General features: G+C 45.0%; 1 protein-coding gene across 3 annotated transcripts in view; it reads right to left on the reverse strand.

The window, feature by feature from the left end:
• Col22a1 (collagen type XXII alpha 1 chain) overlaps window positions 1–22,006 on the reverse strand; it is a 225,483-nt gene that overhangs the window by 12,318 nt on the left and 191,159 nt on the right. For all 3 annotated transcript variants that reach the window (XM_075959464.1, XM_075959463.1, XM_075959465.1), the window contains 8 exons: window positions 19,193–19,246; window positions 14,018–14,062; window positions 13,191–13,244; window positions 11,254–11,307; window positions 6,000–6,053; window positions 4,617–4,688; window positions 2,541–2,576; window positions 200–244 (listed from right to left, as the gene is read on the reverse strand). In XM_075959464.1, the coding sequence (XP_075815579.1) occupies window positions 200–244; window positions 2,541–2,576; window positions 4,617–4,688; window positions 6,000–6,053; window positions 11,254–11,307; window positions 13,191–13,244; window positions 14,018–14,062; window positions 19,193–19,246 (414 nt within the window). The remainder of the gene's footprint in view (window positions 1–199; window positions 245–2,540; window positions 2,577–4,616; window positions 4,689–5,999; window positions 6,054–11,253; window positions 11,308–13,190; window positions 13,245–14,017; window positions 14,063–19,192; window positions 19,247–22,006) is intronic.

Raw genomic sequence — 22,006 nt, forward strand, 5'->3', positions numbered from 1 at the left:
AACAAGAAAGGAAACTGACTGTGACAGCCTGGGATAAAAGAACCGTGGCACTTCCAGGGCTTGAGATGGTTCATGGAAAGCCACCGCAGGAGACTGCAGAAGAGTGGGGCTGCTTGTTAACGGTCCTGAAGGAATTCTGCCCTTGAGACTGTAGGGAGCCACCCTGAGCATGCGCAGACGGCTCCACACCCCCACTTACCTTCTCGCCTTTGGTTCCTGGCTCTCCAGGCTTCCCAGGAGCACCCTGCAATGAGATAACAGGACACTAGTTACTTCACCTTGGCCATCTGTGTCTCTGTCTTTGACTTCCTTGATACTTTTATACAGCACTTGTTGGGGAAAAGGGGTATTGGAGGAAAAAAAAACCCAGGTCAGTCTAGATATGCCATCAAACCACTTCGTCTTCGTTCCATTGCTCCTGACCATGTCCATTGTTGAGCTGGGACAACACAAGCCTGTAGTGTGGCTTCTCTGATGTCTTCTTTAAAGAAAAACTCAACTCCCCTGGGAACACCCCTGGGGCCGTCGACAAACCGGCTTTTGGATGAGCTCACATCACCTCTGATGTTCCGGCTCACTCCACTCCAGCCAAATTTGGCAACCTTAGGTTCCCAAAGCAGAGAATCTGAGGCTCTTCAGTCTCCTAACCTCTGCTTACAATCTTCCCCTGGGCCCTTCACTCCAGATGACCTGGCCTGGCCTTATTATCTAGGAATCTCTCTCTTCTCACCCAGTATATGAAACATCATTTCCCTCCTTCCTTCCCACCCTCCCTCTCTGCCTTTCTTCCTTCCTATTCTCTTCCATCCTTCCTTCTTCTCTCCTCTCTGACCAACATCCATCCACCCTCAGACAGAAATCACCTTCCCTCTAGCTGTCATCTAACTTCTTCCTACCATGGACATGCTTGGTTGCTCATCCTCAAGTGGCAGAAGTTTGGCAAGCAGGGCCTAAACTTATTTATCAAATGGGGGCATCATATTCCTATTCCTGTATTTGTAGGCATTCAAAATAAGCCAATCCCAAGGTTTGCCACTGCAGCAATCTGTATAGCCTGGCCTCACATAGCTGGTAGACAGCGTATACATTCAGAATGCATGCATGGTCTGAAGAGATGGCTTAGGAGTTAAGGGCATGTACTGCCTGACCAACTCAGTCACCTAACTCCAAAAGTGCCTACTGCCCTACTTGCTGGAATAGTATTATAAGCTCCATGCCCAAAAAGAATGGCATAGGAACATAGTCCTTTTTCTCAGGGTGCCCATAGCCTAGTTCAGAAGTAGATATGGGTATCCCAATTCTAATACTCAGCAGACAGGTTTTCTTTCTGAAATAGAATCACAAGACAGTCCCACAGTAATTCCATGAAGAAAAAAAAAAACATGACACTGGATGCTCGGCAGCACGAAGCTGGAAGTTCAGAGAGAATCTAACAGGCATTAATGAGGAAAAAGGGTAGGAGTGAAAGCTAAGCCTCAGAGGTAAAGGAAGTACGGGCCCTTGTATGTAGCCTACCCAAAACGAGGTCACATCTGAAAGAGAATGTGGGTCAGGTTAGGTCAGCAAGTGAGGAGCAGGTCTAATGAGCAACAAACTATGTCTGGGCTAAAAGCACAAGGTACTCAGACTTTGAACATTTGATCCGGCCTCAAGGAAGGCATTCACTTATAACAGTGCCTCAAATGCATACAGTGACAAGGGTGTTCTCTTTCTTTCAAGGCAAGAGTGCTGGCTTTGACATACACATGAACGATTTCCCTGGAAGTTTTTTTCTCTACTTCATTCATCTAGTCATTCATCACTGAACGCTCTTAGCATCTTCTCCGTGTTTGGTTCATGTGCTGGAACAGAACAGAGCGGATGACCAGCAGAACAGGTCAACAACGCTTCTCTCCAGTGGCCAACAGAGGTCCACAGGAGAATAAAAGGGGACCGCAGATGAGGGCATTTTGAAAAAAAGAAAGGGCCCTGAAAACTAATTTAGTATTTCAGGAATAGACCAGAGTGGATGGAGCTGACTGGAGGAAGAAAAAGGGGGAAGGAGCAGGGCATCTCGGGAGTCATTTGCATGGCAAGGGAAGAACACAGCTGCCATTTGGGCTGTAACGTGGCATGAAATGTTGATGTCCCACAGATCTCCAGCTGCTAGAGAAGGTCACGGATGGACAAAGGAAACCATTAGGGAGCCTACAGCAAGGGTCCTTGTCAAAAAGGACTCAGGACTGGGCAGGTTCCATTCATAAGTGATGGACTCATAAGAGCTGAGAAGCATCACAGAGACAAAGATGGGAAGCTTTGCTGACAATGCTCCCAAAGGAGGGTGGCTAAGGAGATATAGTCATCTACCTGGTGCCCCTGGTGGTTGCCTAACTTGTGAGATTTTGTGAAGTTAAAATGTAAGCCCCCAGTACTATAAGCACACTGAAGCTGGTGGAGGGGTTTGGATAATCTCAGAATTCACTTCTCAGCCTTATCACCCATCTGTGGTTCCCACAGGAAAGGGCTATCAAGTAGAACGGGCAGGATTGGGTAATACTTGCCTCTTTGCCTGGAGCGCCTATCTCTCCTGCTTCTCCCTGTTTAAAAAAAAAAAAAAGAACATGGGGATCAGTGGGCTCAGCAGCATCAGACCACTAGATATCAATCTTCATGACAGGCATCTCACATACATGTTCTAGAGGGAACAGCAATCAGTCCACATGCCACCGGACAAGGGCATCCCACATGCGGCCTTCTGGCCAGTTTATGCAGAAGAAGGTGGAGAACTGCCCCAGCATGGGAACAAATCTCTGCTTACGAGATCTTTGTCGATGGGGTCAACGTGTCTCTACTACGCATGTTTTTCAGAAGACAATTGTACTAGTTGTCTAGTGTGAGGGAGGCCACTCATCATCAGGGGACAATGTGCTTAAATAAGGCGGTGGATTCTAACTTCAAATTGATTCCTCTATTGATTGGCTTTCTGACCTTATATTGCCTCCTTGCCAATCTCTTTAAGTTCGTTGTGCCTCAGTTTTTTCATCTATAAGTTAAGAGGAGTCATTTTATCTATGTCATAGGTTACAATGATACTTGTTTTCATTGAAATATGTAAAGTACAATGACTAGCATATAATAAAGCTGTGTAGTTCAATCTGTTTTTTACGATTAAGGAGGAATTTTCGCAAAGAGAAGTACATACCTGGCTGCTGACTGACAGCCAATTTATGAACAAGGACTGGTAAAGGGAACAATTGAGTAAATGCTTGGGACTAGAGAAACCATATACATATTGGAGCAGAAGTGGAAAACAGCAGGCAGGGTACCATGAAGAACGGATGATCCCACTGGCTCTCTGGTTGCATGAAAAGGGCAGAATCACACTGGAGGGTCTATGCAGGACTAAGGGAGCATTTTCATCTTGAGGTGTCACATACAACCTTTCTCCATCCATCAGTGCAGGCCAGAGTCTGCAGAACACTCCAATGGCTTCAGTGTGGCTATGAATGGGTCCTCACTACCCTTTAACAGCTCCAATATATACTCCAAGGTCAAGTAAGAAGAGCCAGACAAAAGCTCCAGGTAGGTACAAATCTATACTGTGGCCTTAAATCAATCACCTATATGTTCTGACCCTGTGACCCAAACTAGTTCAACTTTACAATCATTAAAATCATGATTCAAGTTCCAGGGTCATCACTGCCAGCACTATCCATCACACACATCAACAAATGCCATCACGATCACCTATACTTATTGATCACTACAATGGGCTGGACATTACTGCAATCCCTTATGTGGATTCTCACATTTGATGAGTGATGCTGTCACACCATTAGATTAAGGCAGAAGCCACATAATGAGATTTTATACCATTTTCCTAAGGTCTCATGATGAGAGCAGTGGGTCCCAATGCAACTGCCAATATTGATCCCTCAACTGTCTACTAAATCATGAGGCACTCCGACTCCACACAACCTCATCATGACATGAAAAAAAAATGGCCTGTAAGACTTGAGTTGGCGACCTTCCCCTGTAATCAGATTGGTGAATACCCAACTATCATCATAGAGTCTTTATCCAGTAACTGATGGAACCAGATGCAGAGATCCACAGCCAAGCACCATACCAAGCTCCAGGAATCTTATTGAAGAGGGGAAGAAGGGGATATATGAGCAAGGGAGGTGAAGATAATGATGGAGAAATCTACAGAGACAGCTGAACCAAGCTAGTGGAAACTCATGAACTCAGACCAACAGCTGTGGAGCCTCCATGGTATTGAACTAGGCCCTTCACTTGTGGGAGACAGTTGTATAACTTGGTCTATTAAGGGGACCCTGACAGTAGGACCAGGATCTCTCCCTGTTATATGAGCTAGCTTTTTGGAGCCCATTCCCTATGGTGGGATGCCATGCTTAACCTTTATGCAGCAGGGACGGGCTTGGTCCTGCCTAACTTAATGTGCTAGATTTTGTTGACTCCCCATGGGAGCCCTTACTGGTTGGGAGGAGTGGATGAAGGATGGGCTGGAGGGGAGGTAAGGGGGTGGGAAAAAGATTTGAGTGGCAGGGACAGTAGTGAAACTCAAGGTCACATCTAGAACCAGAAATCTTGGCACCATTAGGTTCTCTCCTTACCGGAGGCCCCCGGGGACCCAGAAAACCTGGAAGTCCTGGGCTGCCATTTTCTCCTTTGTTTCCCTTCTGACCCTGTGAAGGAAAAACAAGGGATTAATTATTCAAGGTCAAGCAAAAGTCCATCAGATTCAGAAAGTTAAGGACACCCCAATCTGTGGAGTCCTGACCCCCCTGCCCCTTCCTTGCATTGGAGAGAAGATGGGTCAGCAAGAGATAAGGGGTTTGTAAACTTGATATCATTACAGAGGGCCAGGGAAGGAAGATAAGATGAGGGAAAATGACCACAGACAGAGGATAGCCTTTCCATTCAAGTCGTGACATTTTATGGATGGATTCTTAAGATCTAGATGTGGGCAGCCTCTTTGAAGTGGGAACTGCTTCCCATGATGCTTCTAAGGCTCAAGGTGTGGTGGTTGCGGCCTATGTAGTCTAATGTTTTAGCTTTTCCCAAAGCGCCTTCGAATGGGTCAGCTTCTCTGGGGCTAGCTCCTCCCCCGGGTGGGTCCACCCTCAGGATGCTCACCTACCCCTACTGTATCTACTCTGACTCAGTAGGACTGACAGAACCTACATTGACATTCCTGGTGAAGAGGACAGGAATTGCCATGATAGGCACGCGGTTGTAGTTGTCCCTGGACCAGCAGGGTTACTAACTGCTGTGACTAGACATCCTGAAATTTTGTGAGTGTCTGGTCACCCTGGCTTCTACAGTCCTAGCAATTATCTGGAAAGCACTGGCTAGCACACTGTCCTGACAGTTTTTAAATGACCTTTTATGCTTGCAAGTGGCTCCTAAATAGATCTCAATATAAGCAAATAAAACTATAAACAGGCTTGGCAGGAAGAAAATTCATACCCAGACTTGAATGTATTGATGCCTATAATCCATTAAAGAACCATCTGCCCCAGTATGTCTCCCCACTGACCTCATATGAACCTCAAATCCAGAATCTAATCAGTGCCCAGGAGTCTACCTGCCACACTCTTTCCACCACCTCCCACTGAACTTTCTTGCTCTCTACCCATGTTCCCCATCCCTCTTCCCAGGCTGCACATCACTTTGTTACCTGACATGCTCAAGGTTGCAGATGTGACCCTGCCCTTTATTTCAATCATTAGACACTCACTGTGAAAGCTTACCACATAATTGTCTACACCAAATAGTTGGAGGTGTCCATGTTTTAGACAGCAGTGACTGAGCAACATAGTCAAATATACAGTAAACTTTTAAAGAGCTAGATACTTTGATTCTCTGGCTTTGGGACTACTTGTACCATTTAAATAAGGATTCGTTCTCCAGTGTGTTCAGGGACAGAGAACAAACAATGGGTATTATGAGACCCTTGGCCTAACACCATCAGGAAGCTGGGGATGAGCACTCACTGGGGCTCCTGGACGGCCAGGGTCTCCCGGGGCTCCAGGTGATCCGCTGCTACCCTGGTGGGAGAAACAGAAAGGTTTGTCCTGCCAGTTCTCCGTGTTAGAGCATCACCAAGCAGGGCACTGGAGCAGACTTGACTGCAGGTGGACGACTTCATTACACAGGCTGTTCTCGCTCGGGCTGGCAGGGCTCTCTGAAAACCACTTCATTTTGCAGAGGATGTTTTTCAACTTGTAAAAGGAAGCCATGATATTTAATTCATAGCGCGATTATGGAATTAAATGAGTCCGTGGGCATGAAAAGGCCCAGCTCACTGACTGGTGCCCACTGCACCGCACAGTAAACGAGCAGGACCAGCTTCATTCATCCTTCCATTCATCTTTCAACTCACAGGCTGGGCTATGAACAATACAGGCATGTAACGCAACTCAGCTCAGGAGTAGCTGCTTCCATCGGAAGGCGTGCCTGAGGAAGCAGCTCTGCCTGCTCTTCTCATCGCAAGCCCCCTCCCCTCGGGCATTATCACAAATGCAATGAATGCATTAAAGCACAAGGATACAGGGGGCTAGGGTACACACTGGCTTATTCTGTCATGCAGTTAGGGATTGAAAGGATCACAGGTTCTAGGACTGAGGGTCTTGAATCTAGTATTCTCTAACTTGACAGTCATTTTGAGCATATTTATAATTTTGGAAAATACTTCTTCTCAATAAGGTTTCTCACAGTGGCATTCACCTGCAATCCCAGCTATTCTGAGGGTAGTTGCGGGTGGGTGTCAGGAATTCAAAGTCATTCTCAGTTACACAGTGAGTTAGAAGTCAGCCTTAGTTATATGAGACCATTTGTCAAAGTTAACACACACACAAAATCCATTATAGAGTAAATATCAGGAAGCTGAAAAAGTCTCCTAGCTACCCACCCTGTCTCACTCCCAAATAAATGCCTATTGCCTAAAATGCACAGCTCAACTCCTTCTGCCCACCAGACTTCCCAGGGGATGCTCTTTCTGTGCTCGGCTCACATCCCTGCCCTGAGTCTGTGACTTGTGGCTCTTAATATCTCCAGCATGTAGTGAGTGACACACACTAGGGTCTTCTGTTTAATGGGAAGACTGAGAACATCACGGATATCCACAGTGTTAATCCTGAAAATGAAAGATTTGAGTAAAATCCTGTAACTGTGAATTGTGTATTCATGAAGGTGTCAACATCCCCAAAACTTGATAGAATCCACTACCTTCAGCTGACCCTGGCCAGTAATCTCTTATATTACACACCAATCCCTCTTATAAATCATTCACTTCTCATACCGAATGCAAATGTCATTACCATTTTACATGTGGGGAAACTGAGGCATGGAAATGCTAAGCCACACACCCCAGAGAGAAGTGGAAAAACTGAGTTCTGAGCATAGTCAGTACTGGCCATCCCATACTGTACCGCCCTCCTTAAGCACATGTCTGCCGGTTAGTAACCAGAAACACAGTCTCTATCTTTTGCCTAAAATGTGCCCGTGGGAACATGGGTATTCAAGCACCTCATCTCACCAGATGCACCCAGAAACCATGTAGCATAGCTAACCTTAGTTCATGAGGAAATCAAGACATAGAGGAAGTCCAAGCTCTGCCTGGGATCTCAGCTAGTGAGTACAAAAATGGAAGCCCTGAGCATTCTTTCTGATTGGCAGGCACACTAGACCTTCTAGTGAGTGCTGCCTGCTGCCCCTCCTTATACTCCCTCCACCCACCAACCCATCTGTGTCTCTCTAAAAATATGTACTCTGGCTCATCCCTATGGAAATGATATCTCTCCTGCTTCTTGCTCTAGTCCTTTTTTGCCTCTGCGGGGGAAGGAGGAGGGGCCACCAGACAATACAATAGCACATGGGGCCAAGGCTAGTTTTGGTGGCCACCGGTTCCCTGTGAACTTTGGTGTTTTGATATTAAGACTAGGTCCTCTCTGAGGCACAGAATCACTCTGTCTGTCTATCTATCTATCTATCTATCTATCTATCTATCTATCTATCTATCTATCTATCTATCTATCTATCTATCTATCTGTCATCTATCTATCTACCATCCTCTAGCCCCTCTGGCCACTATGCTGCCTATGGATGGAGGATGTAGTCCCCTTCCCAAGCTTCTGTTCTCCAAACTTCTCTTCAAGCCCCTTCCTCCAGGACAACCTTTCTGTCAAGACAATTGAGTCCACAGACAGTTAAGGTAGGGTCTTAAACTTCAGACTCTTGGTCCAGACCGCTTGAGTCCAAAGACTGGCATCAACTACCGATGAGATGTATGCTATTGGGCAAACTATGAGCATCTCTGCATCTTCATCCCTTGTCCTTGAACAGGAAGATTCATACCCTGGTTTCATAACTCAGAAGTCTTGGGAGGAAACCAAATGAATGACATCTGTGCTTTGTGTAACGAACACCCCATATTTCTCTGAAGCCGGTGGTGGTGAGACAGCAATCACATGAGCCTTACCCATCCCTGTGTGACTGTAGATTTTAAAGAAAGCGAAATGGAAGTTTAGGGGTTATGTACACATATACAATTACCACAACATGAAAAAAATTGACCTCCAAATATGATCATATGCAAGAGAGGTTACTCACACACCACTGACACACACACGTTGTGCCCAACAGTGGCCCCAGAAGCAGGCAGGGGAGCTGAAAAGTTCACATTTCTGAGTAATATCATAGCCATCCCACTGTCACAGCATGGCACATGACAGAGACATTAGCAATGGCATGCAAACAACAGCAACAGGTATAAAAACGCCACAAGCTGAAATGATCCATGGAACGCCATACTTGCCAACGACCACCAATCGCTGCACTGGTTTATGTGTGTGAAATGACACATTTCCATCTTTGTTTTAGAGTGCACTTTTATTTACCAGAAGCAAAGTTTACTGTTCATAGTGTGCTAAGTTACACGCACAGCTGCCTCTCATGGGTCTCCCAGGGTTTTCTCTGTGCATAGCACTGGGCATTCTTCTACTTCCTATCTTTGCTCACACTCTGTGGATTTGCCTAGGTGTATAAATGGGAATGGATAAAACCCCAAATATCTACCAACATGTGGAATATTAGGTTAAATTAACATGTTGAAATGTTAGTGCCTAGGCCCTTGAAATTTGAATTTGTTAACAGAATCATCAAAGATGTAATCAGTTACGTCAGCTTATGGTATAATAGGTTAGACCCTTAATTCAATAGGACTAATGCCTGAACATAAGGGGAATTTGGGACACACGCAAGAGCACATGCACACACAAATACATCATATATAAAGGAGGAATATTCCATAAAGACAGAAGCATGTCTAATCCTCTTAGCCAAAGATTGTTATTATAGTCAGTCAACCCTAATATTGCTGCTGTAAGGACCAGCCTTCAGCAGCTCAGATGTTGAGGGGAATCCAGAGAGATAGCGAACTAATCAATCAACTTGACTTTTCTATCTGAGGGAGCAAAACTTAATTCTCTGGGGCCAGCAATGGTGTCAAAACTTAACTCTCTAGGGGTGGCAAAGAAGAAAAAAGGAAAACACACACACACACACACACACACACACATCTCCAACATGTCAGCATCTCTCCTAGGGTGCTGATGAATGGCAAGCCTTTAGCAGGTCAGAGACACTGAAGAGGAGATGCAGAGCAGGCAAGCTGCTGGACAGACAAACAGACACATGAGGACTTTCCTGAGGCCCCAAGCTTAGTTCTTTATTTTATTATTCTTTCTGGTGCTTGTTCTACTCTATTCTTTTTCTGTTCTGTTCTTCTACTCTGATTTTCCCGTCTGCCCATTCTTAATTTTTCCTTCTAGCTAACTTTATTTTTCCCTTACAGCTTATATACCCCAGAAAAAACATCTTTCAAGCAGTATGAAAATTACAATGTGGTTACGTTCTGTTTTTCAAGTGAATGATTACAATGAATAAAATGTTTTATATATCCCTTTTACAATTAAACATTTTACATATTACAGATGAAAAACACGTTGTCCCAAGAACCCACATACATTCATACCCAAGCAACTTGTTATAAAGATTAAGGGTGTGTAAGTAAAAAAGGTATTTTTCTAAGTCAGTTCTCTTACTGGTAGGCTGCATTTTCTGGTTTCAAAGAAAGGACCAATCATTTTGTTATTTACCTTAAAAGGTAATCTAACAAAAAAATCTTTAAAAAAAATCACAAATCTAAACTTTTATTTATGAAAAAGTCAGTTCTAGTTTAAATCCTTAGGTTACACCCACCCAACAAGAATATATATCAGGAAGCTGAGGGCAAAAATAGGTACGAGGAATTAATCATCACCTTTGATCATCAACCCATCTTAGCAAGAAAGGTACATCAGCCAGCAATAGCCATTGTTCCTGTTCCCTGACCTCAGCAAGTCCCTTGTTCAACTATTAAAAGTGTGTCTTTATAAACTTTAAATTGATCCTGAAGACTTTCCACTTCAAGGCCATTAACAAAAACATATTAACCTGACCTTACTAACAACTCTACATCTGAATTCTTTCTAAGGGTGGTGGTTGAATCATTAATCTGCTACAACAGCAATGGTTGGAAAAAAATCAATTACTATTATTGTCAGTACCAGTAACACTGCCTGGTGAGGGGCTAGAAAACCTCTGAGAGTTTTCATACAACCCACAGACTATGAAAAAGGTGGCGACCATGAAGGCAGGTATCAGAGCTATGTTCAATAAGAGCATGAGTTCCTCAGGACACGTAGTCCTCATGGCTTTGCCTTCCAAGGCTCACTCAAGTTAGCTTTCCCAACCACACAGTGTGTTCACTGAGCTCCAATGCTGCCTGTTGGTCCCCTCACATGGATGCTGACACCCTAAGAAGCTAAAGATGCAGGGATGCTCTCCCTCATGGCTGGTACCTAAATTTCCCTCTCTGGCCTCCAGAAACAAAGGCAAATGTTTCTAAAAATCTACCAACTGTGGTACTTATAGGAAACTCAAGTGTGGCACATAAAACTGTATAATAGCCCCAAACTGGAAGTATAACAGCTCTTGGAATCCCTGTGGGCAGACTGTCAGTGAGTTGTCTTTGGGGACATGTAAGAAGGTTCTTGGGACAAAGGGCAGTGGCTGTTTAGCATCCTCTAAGACACAGAGCATCATTTTAAAGCAATGCATGCATCCATACCAGGGTAAAACACCAAACATCATCATGGTAATAGCTTGGTTGAACTGTGAAGCAAGTTAATGTCAAAGAAAACTCACTGGTGGGCCCCTTGGTCCTCTGGGACCCTGTGGTCCTGCAGGTCCAGTGTCACCCTGGAACAGAGAGGAATCATATAATCACAGAGTTACATGTCAGATGACAAAGGTCTAATTTGGACCAGATTTCACCAACAGACACAGGAACCCAGTACTGTGTCCAAACACTTCCTTTTCAATGCCAAGAACTTCAAACATGCACCATATTTTTTCCACCCAGATGAAGGATGCTTTTCAATTCACATTTGTAAATGAGTATGTTTATTCACTGATGTAGAGAGGTCACCTGTTTCTCTGGCCATTTAAGGCAGTCAGATCTCGAACCAAGAAAAGTCAAAAATGGCAAATTCACTAGATAATAACCTAGAACCATTCGTGCCCAAGTCGCCACAGTATGAAATCTGCCACCCAACAGCACCACCCACACAGCGTCTAGGGAAGTCTCACAGGCTCCACCTACTCAATTGTTTTTTTAAGTATGTCTTAGTTAGGTTCACCACTGCTGTATGGTGAAATACCATAATAAAAAAAAAATCCAGAGAGGAAAGGGTTGCTCTTACTCTTTTTTATCTCAGTTCATCATCCAAGGCAGTCAGGGTAGATTTGATGCAGAGGCCATTAAGAAGTCCTGGCTGCTGGTATGCTCCTTATGACTTGCTCATCCTGCTTTCTCTAGAAGCCAGGACCACCAGCCCAAGGGTAACACCACCCAAAATGGAGTTGGCCCTCACACAACCAATCATGAATTAGGAAAATTACCAACAGGCTTGTCAACAGCCCAGTCTTAGGGAGACGTTTTCTCAACTGGGGTTCCTTCCTCTTGGATGACTCCAGCTTGTGTCAAGCTGACACAAAGCTAAGTAGGACAAATTGCTGGGAAAAAACAAAGGAGCTAGACTGACGTTCCCACGTGATTCCTTCTAGATCCTTCTAAGCAGATCCAACGAACAGCCAATTCGCTACAGCATCCAGAGCAACAAGAGAAGTCTATATGCTACATAGGTCCCTGTGGAGGTCATGAGCAATATAAAGATCTAGGAGGAGACCATTTGCCGACCTCAGGACTGGGTCTCCATGCTTCCAGAAAGTTTCTCACTCCTAGAAGAACAATCTCCATACCCAAATGTCAGGTCACGTGGTAAAATGCCACATACAATAGATAGTCGAGTCTTGGGAAATGGGCATAGAGGGTGAACTATAAATAGTGGATCCAGGGTGGCTCCTTGTACCTCTGAGCCTCTTCATGACAGTGTTCTCATTTGTGCCTTCCAGAGAAAACCTCTACCTTCTCTGTCCTGCTTTCAAGACCAAGTCAAAGTAAGAACATCTGAGATGCCTAAAGGAAGACACAGCCCAAGAAGCAAGAACCGCTACTGCTACCTCTGGCAGTGGCTTTGGTGATGACGATGGTGGTGATGATGATCAAAGTGCTAGAATTAGTGATGGTTTGGTGATGGTGGTGGTGATAATGGTGATGGCATTAGTCACAGTAATGGTAGTAATGACGGGGGGTGTGGTGCAGTAGTGTTGTTGATAATGGTGGCAAACACAGTGGTGGCAATGGTGGTGGAGGTGAAGGCAACCGTGTGGATCTCAAATGATGGGAGAGAGTTTGAGGGATTCATAGTTACTAGGAACACCAAATAGATCAAGAGTTGGAGAAACAATTTGTGGGAAAACATGAAAGACCATTCAAATAATGTAAGATAGATAGAGTGGATCCACCATCTGACACTAGACAAATCAGATGAACCCAGAAAAACCTCTGTGAACTGTGAGATACAGGCTGACCCCAAGGATGGAAGAAGCTCAAGTCTTAAGGAAAACCAATTATGTGTCATTCCACACCTTAATAGAACTGCCACCTGTCACTTTGGAAGGGTTCCTAGGTGCCTCTCCCTTGTTCCTCAAGCACTGAAGGTCAAAGCATCCCAACTTACATCTTTTCCTGGTGATCCTTCCCTTCCAGGGGGGCCAATAGTCCCAGGTTCTCCCTAGAAACAAAAAATTCCCGTTAGGAACAGGACTGGTTTAGATATAGGCCACCACAAATAAATACATAGTATCTAACTGTGTGGAAGAGATGCAAAGCCCCAGAAGGCTGACAGACAGAAGTGACCCCACACACAGTATGAGAGTCTCCGAAGCAGCAGAGCTGGATTCCAGTAGAGTGGGTGGAGCCCTAAGTGTCTCCCCAACAGGAAAGGCAAGAAGAGCACTGCATGGGTCAGGTGAACCTGTTGAGTCCCCTGTTACCTCTTATCTCTGGCTTCTCTCTACAGCTTCTCTCTGTCATGGTTATCCACAACATTCAAGGAATCCTACCAGTGACCCAGCACTCCCTTCAAAGGTTTGGGGCATTTTGAAGAGGCAGGTATTAGAGAATAAGAAAAGGTTTGAGGGACTACCCCCCTGAGACAAGGCCTGTGTGTTAACATACACACTCTATGACCTGGGAAAGTCACCCATGACCTCTGACCTGAGTTTGCTCCACTGCAAATGAAGCCTAACACCATGGCTTGCTTCACAGGGCTTAGGGGACATGTGAACAGTCCACAGGCGACCTAAACTCAGGTTGATTTGGCTAGTTTGGCTGCATGTAATGTTGGGCCCAGAAGAACCACTGACAAGAGATGGGATGGTGCCACCCACTGTAACACCAGGCCAGCACATCTACTGTTCTTTCCTAAATAGAACAGCAAGGTGATGCCCTGCAAATCGTGGAATCCTCTCCCCGCTGAGTGTCAGCTCAGAGTCATCTACTTACCCTCAGACCAGGTGGGCCAGGATCACCTGTGTGTCCCTTGAAGCCCTGGAAGAAACATGATGAAGTTATGACTCTACCAAAGAATAGGCTGGGCAGCAGAAAGGCAGAGAGCTGCAAAGACATCCTGAGTCATCCCATCTTCTGCTTGTGGCTTACCCTGTTCCTTCTCGCTTGCCACCCATGTCAGGGTGCCAGGCGTGGGTAGAAGAAAATCAGGGAGGAAAGGCAAGAAGCAGGGAAGAGAGAAGGTTTTCTCTATGGGGTCCTGCATTGCATGGTGATATAACCATCAAAAGTGCTCATTTCATGGCCTTGAAGCTCTGAAACATGGGTTCTGTTCTCACCATTGTATAAAGAAACCCAAGCTCAGTCCTGTTAAACACTCAGACAGTGAAGAGGTACCACGATTCAACACATGCCAATCTGATATAGAGGACACCTCTCCATGGTCATTCTCAACAAAAGGGGGGGCAGCGAACCCATAGAATCAAATTACCACCTGGCTGCATCTACCAGGCTTCACTCTGGTTTCATCTCCTGATGACATTAGCAAATGACAATACAACCAGGAAGCAGAAAGCTCTAGGGGGAAGCTGTCCAAGGAGAACTCCATCTTAAAAGGCCCTACAGGGTATTAAGGTCACAACTGAGAAAGGCGGCTTGTGCGTCTCCACCCACCATGGACAATTAGAATGTAGTCTTCTGTCCTTTAGAGGATGGGAGAGCAGGGGTGGGTAACAGAATGTGGTCCCTCTAGTACCAGTAGAGGCAGTGGGCGGAGAACCCCAGTCTAAGTGGATGAAAATTTCTTCAGCTAAATCTGGGCTTATAACTGGGTCTCAATGACAGGCTGTCTAGAAACCACACAGGAAGCTGTTAGAACACAGCAGTCATTGACAAGGAAAGATGAAAGAGGGACACAAGGAAGAGTGGGGTGGAGTCATCTAAGTTTTAGATTCAGAGTTCCAACTATTCTATGCCATGCCAGCCGAAGAACGGGCTTTGCCCCTGGGTCCCTAACATCACTATGGTTAAGAAAACAGAAATCCTGAGATGCTTAGTCCTCTCTTTCCAACGGCAGATGCTCTCTGGGCCTCTGCACCGGATGCGCCAGGGCTGACCATGGGCCGGGGGCTCATCAGGTCTCTGCTCTCCTCTGCCGCTGTGGGACTCACGTGTTTCACTTCTCTCTACTAGGATTCAGTTTCCACACAAGACCATGAGGATGAGACCCAGGTCTGTAGAGATGCTGTTTGGAACGAGCAGAGCAAAGCTCTTCAGTAACTCAGAACTCAGCAAGGTTCTGGGACCTTCTTTAAATGACCGAATCCCAAGGCCAGCTGTCTTCCAAGAGGGGACTCTAACTTGCTCTCATTCCATAAACCCAGGACAAAAGCCCCAACTAGGGGAGCCCCACACTGCTAGGTACTGCTACTATTATCTCCGTTACACAGAAGAGGAAACAGGTCCAGAAGTGCCTCCACTTTGGTCAATAGATGACAAAGGGAAGGACCCAAATATATCTCTCTCCAAACTCACGCCACCTTCTAAAGCTTTGCTCTGGCTGAGTGAAGCCAAGCAGAGGACCTTGTCCTCTTTCACCAGTTCAGATCTCTTCTACACTGTATCCCGGTCACTGCATCCCTGGTACACTGCATCCCTGGTACACTGCATCCCTGTTACACTGCATCCCTGCTACACTGCATCCCTTCTACACTATATCCCTGTTACACTGCATCCCTGCCCTGAAATTCACAGGGCAGAAGAGGGTCCAACTCCTAAGTCAGGATGCAGCAAATGCGTCTCTCCAGCTGACAAGGTACCCCTCTTATTCCTAAGCCAGGAGCCATCTGATGAAACTGGACCTTTTCTCACCAGAACCACTTAGTTAGAGAAGAGACTGCCAGCCACAGTCAGCAACCGCTTGTCATATTTAAGATGCCTTAAGAAAGGATGTAAGGGGATCATCAATTTAAAGTATGTTTTGGAAAAAACAACCAGCCACTGATTCATGGTTTTAGTCTGCATAGGCCGAAGCCTTCATCCCCACGCCCGGGTTCCTCCTGCTGCACTCGGGAAAAGCAGGGATATTGGGGAAAATGAACATTGATTTTCATGTTTTGTTTCCTTTTTAATGAATAGTAGCCAGAGGATTTATTGATTTTTCAAAAGAAAAATAACACAAGAGAACAGAAGCAGTGTTCCAATCCGTTACTTCTCGGCAGGTAATTGGATTTCAGGAGTTTCATTAAACAGCATTTTTTTAAATTAAGAAATATTAAAAAAAATCAACACCATGAAGAGGTAAAGCACTTAAAAATTAAAATCAAGAGAACATTTTTATTATTATAGAAAATTACCTGTATTTGGTGCACTAATAGGAGGTAGATTTAAAGCTACAACGCATATAACCATAGATGTTAGACATAAAGTAAGAAACCAGGGAGTGGGAAGGACCTCCTGAGAAAGGGAAAACAGAATAAATACATAATTATGAATTAATGAGCTGGGTTTGATGGAATGAAATGGAAGTATTAAAGGGAGGAGGATGAGGATATGGGGAGGGACAGCTAAAACTCAGGGCCATTTGAGGGGTCATATGGAAACCTACTACAGTAGATGCTTCTTAAATATACATTATGTGTTATAATATATATGTATATGTTTAATTTGCTTCTTAAACATGTGTGTATGTATCTTATAATATATATGTATATATATGCTTCTTAAACTTTGTGTGTGTGTGTGTGTGTGTGTGTGTGTGTGTGTGTGTGTGTGTGTGTAGTCTCAGGTCCTTGGCCACCTGAGCAGTATAGGCATGGATTTGATCTCACAGAGCACCTTAGACAGAATCAGAAAGAGTTACTCCCACAACTTTTGCCCCACTTTCGCACCGCACCGGCATATCATGCAGGTGGGATGCTGCTGTACAGGGAAGGTTTGTAACCGCCTTTCTCCCTGGTGGTGTGCAGAGCCCCTTCCAGTACCGTGGACAATAGGGGTGAAAGCTGTATATATGTATAAAAAAATCTCAATGGAATCACCAGATAATGGAGGAGACAAAGCCTCAAGTAGATGTCTCTTACCACTGAATGCAATCTCCAGTAGCAGAATGGGTATACCTAATTGAACTGTTAGCCAAAGAGACCCCATGGACACCCTCCAAACATCCCAGGCTATTGCCAAGGCTATGGGTTTCTCTCCACAAACTGATGATAAGGCCCTACTTCTGAAGAAGCCTACACAATCACATACCTACACAACTCATTAAACATGGAGAAAATGACCTCATAGCTGCTAGAGTCTTTGTCCCTAGTGTCCATGGTACTAGAAGGTGCTCTGCCCACCAGAGGAAAAAGGCGGTTACAAACACTTCTATCTGCAATGGCATGGTATGCTGGCACGAAAGTAAGAGCAAATCCATGCCTAATACTGCTTAGGTGGCCAAGAACCTGAGACTACACAGGCCACAGACCTAGGGAAAAACCAAATACTACTGTTCTGCTAACGGAACATAGCAATACAATGATTCCTAATGTATGATGTATGAGCTCATGATGTATGAGCACGATGAAGATGCTCATACATCAGAGTCTTGCTCAGTCACTATCAGAGAAACTCCCTCCTGTTACAGATGGAAACAAATACAGAGATGCACAGAGAGGGAGAGACCTTGAAACATTCAGTCCCCATGAAATATCTCCACACTGGGCTCAAGGAACTTAGTAGCAGAGGAAGCAGCAAGATTGTAAGAGCCGGACGGGATGGAGAACACCAGGGAAGCAAGGCCTTCTAGACACAACAGGGCTGATACACATAGGAACTCAGAGACCGTGGCAGCATCTACATGGCCACCAGAGGTCTAAGCCAGATGGGGTCCCAGTGTTAAGATGGGAAGTGGACACAAGCCCCCATCTCTAGCCCAGAAGCTATCTCTAGCTGACAACCTCTTGCAAAGGAAAATATGTTTTCTCCAATGGAGTCTCAGTGGATATACACCACATTTCAGGAGACCCATGCCCAGCAGTAAATGGCAAACACAAAACAAAATCAGGGATTTTTGAAGGATTCTTTTTCCCTCACAATGCTTTCTGGGCATTTTTTAAAAAAAAAAAACCTTATAGGTCCTTTATTACATATTATGGCTTCTGATTTTGTGTTTTTATGGGATTTCCGTGTGTATCTCTGCATCTTCATGTGTTTCTTATTCTCTCTCTCTCTCTCTCTCTCTCTCTCTCTCTCTCTCCTCTCTCTCTCTTTTGTTTTGTTCTATTCTGGCTTATTGTTTGGGGCTTTTTAGTTGCTTGTTTTTAACGAGAGAAAAACATTGGGTGGGTGGAGAGACAGAGATGATCTGAAAGAAGCTGGGGGAGGGGAAACTGTGAATGGAATTTACTGTATTTTTAAAAATGCATTTTCGATTTAAATAGGAAAAATAAACAGAGAGGTTGTAATTTATTCAAGAAACAATAAACCTGGTAATACAGTAAATGTTGACTGTCCTTTCTTCTGTTCCAGAGTCAGAAGCAGATTATTTTCTTCTTTGCCCCATGCTTGTCTTTCTTTCCAGTATCACCATCACCATAGTGTGTAGTTAGATGGATTTACACAACTGGAAAAAGGGTTAGGGAGGGCACTACAGGAAGGGGCAGGAGATACACTTCTGGTGCAAAGTGCAAGCATGCATAAGGCCCTGCACCCCCCCCCCCCATCCCCAGCACTGCAAAACTCAGCATGGTGGTGTGTGCCTGTAATCCCAGCAAGCAGAAGGAAGAAGCAAAACCTGAAATCGAAGGTCATCCTCAGTGACGTGACATGAGTTCAAGACCAGTCTGGGTTACATGAAACCATGATTCAAAAGCAAGTAAAATAAATAAATAAATAAATATTTTTTTTTTTAAAAAAAAACCTATAGTCAAAGAAAACAGAAATACAGAAATGACAGAAATGAAAACAAAACAACAAAACCCCACAAGCAAACAAAACACCCTTTTCCCCTGCAGTTATTCAGAGTAACACTAACTAGCCTGAGATGGCTTACAATCTAGGGGATATAAGCTAGAGCGACCTTCAGAGGAAGCAGAGTTGGTCACACAAACACGAGCATGCTGGACAGACTTCAGAAACTCAGAAAGCCTGCATACTTTCTTGGGGACAGCAGGGACCAGCACTTACCTGCGGACCTCTGGCTCCCTCTGCTCCTGCCAGGCCTGGTTCTCCTGCCTTGCCCTGAATTGAGGAAGGAGAGAGTCAGGCTCTCATTTTTATGATCTTCAGACGTGTGGCTGCCTGCCCTTCATGCCACTGCGTTCCCACACACCACTGGCCAAGCAGGCGATCAGCCCTGGCCCCCGCATTCCTAATGTATTTCCTCTAGTCCAGCCTTTATAGTACATTCGGGCCTGGTGTGTTCCCAGTTCTTCTGCTGCGATGACAGTATAAACCTTACCCCGATTAAGCACTCAAGGGTCCCTTCACTGTCAGAGTTCTCTGCCCTGATGAGAAACTACAAAACCATTTTAGTTATTACTGACTCGATTCACAAAACCACTTCAAGGCAGCTATGAACTATTACATTTTTTTTCCAATGGCCACATTGAAGATCAGAGCAGTTTTATTTTATGAGACTTCTAAGGACAAAGCTAAAAAAACCTCCGCTTCCCGTCACGCGGGCAGAGGCTCTGCTGAGGCCACCAGTGGCACCACTTACAGGGGCCTGTGATCTGATTTACACGGCCCTTTCCACACCCCATGTTCTCAGATACAAAGGAATACAAGAGCATTTCTATACAAAATTACTGCCCGAAGTTTGGCATAACCCCAGACACAACCAAGCCACAAAGAAATGTGGCTAAGATCCAGACAAATGGCTCAGAGAACGGGAGCATATGCAGAGGAAGAGGTGAAAGGGCACTGTTTGATGGACAGCTGGCCCAGTTCTGGATCTTTCTTCACGGTACTTTGGGAATGGCCCTCCCTGGAACAGTCTGCACCTCGTTTTTATACAGAGTAAATTTTGAGGACTTACATGGGGTTCACATTACAAGAGAAGGGAGAGGGAATGGGGGCACTCTTAGATTTAAAGAGAAATATTTAAAGGGAAATAAAATGGCTTTCATGTTATCTTTCTTGTGGCTTTCTGGCCCAACTTATCCAAGTCTAGTTGTGAGATGTTGGGTATCATTTCCTCAGGCATCTGTTTCTGCAGTTTTAACTTTCAGATGGTTTACCCTTATAGGTCTTGACCTTGCCTCATCATCAAGATCATTGTCACTACTAATCTAGTTGCTAGCAGATAAACAGCCAGTATCAATGAAGAGTTATCCCTGCGTTAGGCATAATTAAAGTGTGTCTGGAATTATGATGAATCCTCACTGAGAACCATCGGAAGATACCTTAGGAAACCAAAGGGGTAGAGGGAGGTGAGGTCATCTATTCAAAGACACACAGCAAGGGTTGGAATTGAAAGGATAGCTGAAACTCTGCATTTCATCCTAAACAACAATGGATGCTCAACTTTATCTTATTAAAACGTTAAACAATTCAGAAGGCTTCATATCTGTTGTCTATACAATGTTATCTATACTCTGAAATGTTCCTCCATCCACTGGGCTATCATCTACCTCTTATCTGCCCATCCATCCATTTCTCCATGTATGCCCCTCACGTGAGAATGGGTCAAAGTGGAGAAGCACCATGTACTAACTATTGTCATCCTCAGACAAAAGGACACCCAGTGCAATAGAACATGCAGATACTCTCAGTGTGTTCCCAACAGCTTCTCAGGAGACCCTCAGGAGCCTGGATATCGGCTGGTTCTAGAAGTACCACTCACCAGCCTGTCTTTTATGACCTCTCCTCCCCATGGCCCATTTGTTCCTTCACTCTATGGACTCCACCTTGTAGGATACCCTCCTGACATGAGAGCCTCTACCTCGAGATCTCAGGGGATCTCAGACTCCACCCACCCAATGACAACTTCCTCCTAACACAGCTCAAGGTAACAGACTATCAGGATGACTCTGTAGTGAAATTCCACAGCAAGCTGAAGAGTTCAGGGATACATAACTCAGGGTCTCAGAGTACCACTATCTCTGTGGGATCACTGAGTCTGACCTGGTGCACGAGAACCGGCCACCTCCCGTGAGATCCTTAACTTCCTGGAGCAGTCTTGTATCACAATGGCAGTCCCCGGAGCAGGCATTCAATAAACTGATGGTTTATTGAAGACTAGTGACCCTGTCCTAGAGGGACAATTTCTAGGGATGACGCTCATTCAGCACAAAGGTGGGTCCTAGCTCTGAGATCTGAGCACTGAGTTCTGGATCAGCCTCAGAGACACGATTCTCAGGGACTTCACTCACAGCTGGAGAACCTTGGTGCAGCTATTGCCTCTGTGAATCCTGTTTCCCCATCTGGGTACAATAAGAGCATATATAACCCTAGGCTTTTCTGGAGTTTAAATTGGAAAAGGAGTGAAAGGTTTGCTGCTCCAGGCCCTGGGTAGTCCCAAGAACGCCTCTCATTCCCTTGTGCACCCCCTCCCAATCCCTCCACCCTCTGTCTGCCATCTGCCTCTTTGGGCAACTCCATAGAGCATCCCTTTTGTTCTCCCTGGGAAGGCTCTTTCTTTTCCCCTCAGCAGTGAGCCTGGGCTGCTGCAACCGACAAACGGTATAAAATGATGAGGAGGGTGCTTCGGGCAAGCTGTATAAGATTTGGATTGAGTCATAACAGTTTACGGCCAAGCAAATTAAACAGATCATGAGCTCCACTAGAAAAAAAAAACTTTTATGTAATACCACTTAGTGGCTGCAAAGGCTCCACAGTTCTGACCTCGCCAGCAGTTAAAATGGGGCAGTTGCAAAGAGGACCTCACTAAAATAATTAAGAGTTAGCAAAACCTGGTGCGCTGTGCATTTTTCACCTCATTTGATCTCCAACTTCTAGCAAGCTAGGATATTACCCTCCATCTCACCGAAGGATTCT

Source organism: Microtus pennsylvanicus, chromosome 2 (assembly GCF_037038515.1).
Source record: "Microtus pennsylvanicus isolate mMicPen1 chromosome 2, mMicPen1.hap1, whole genome shotgun sequence".
Taxonomy (NCBI): Eukaryota; Metazoa; Chordata; class Mammalia; order Rodentia; family Cricetidae; genus Microtus; species Microtus pennsylvanicus.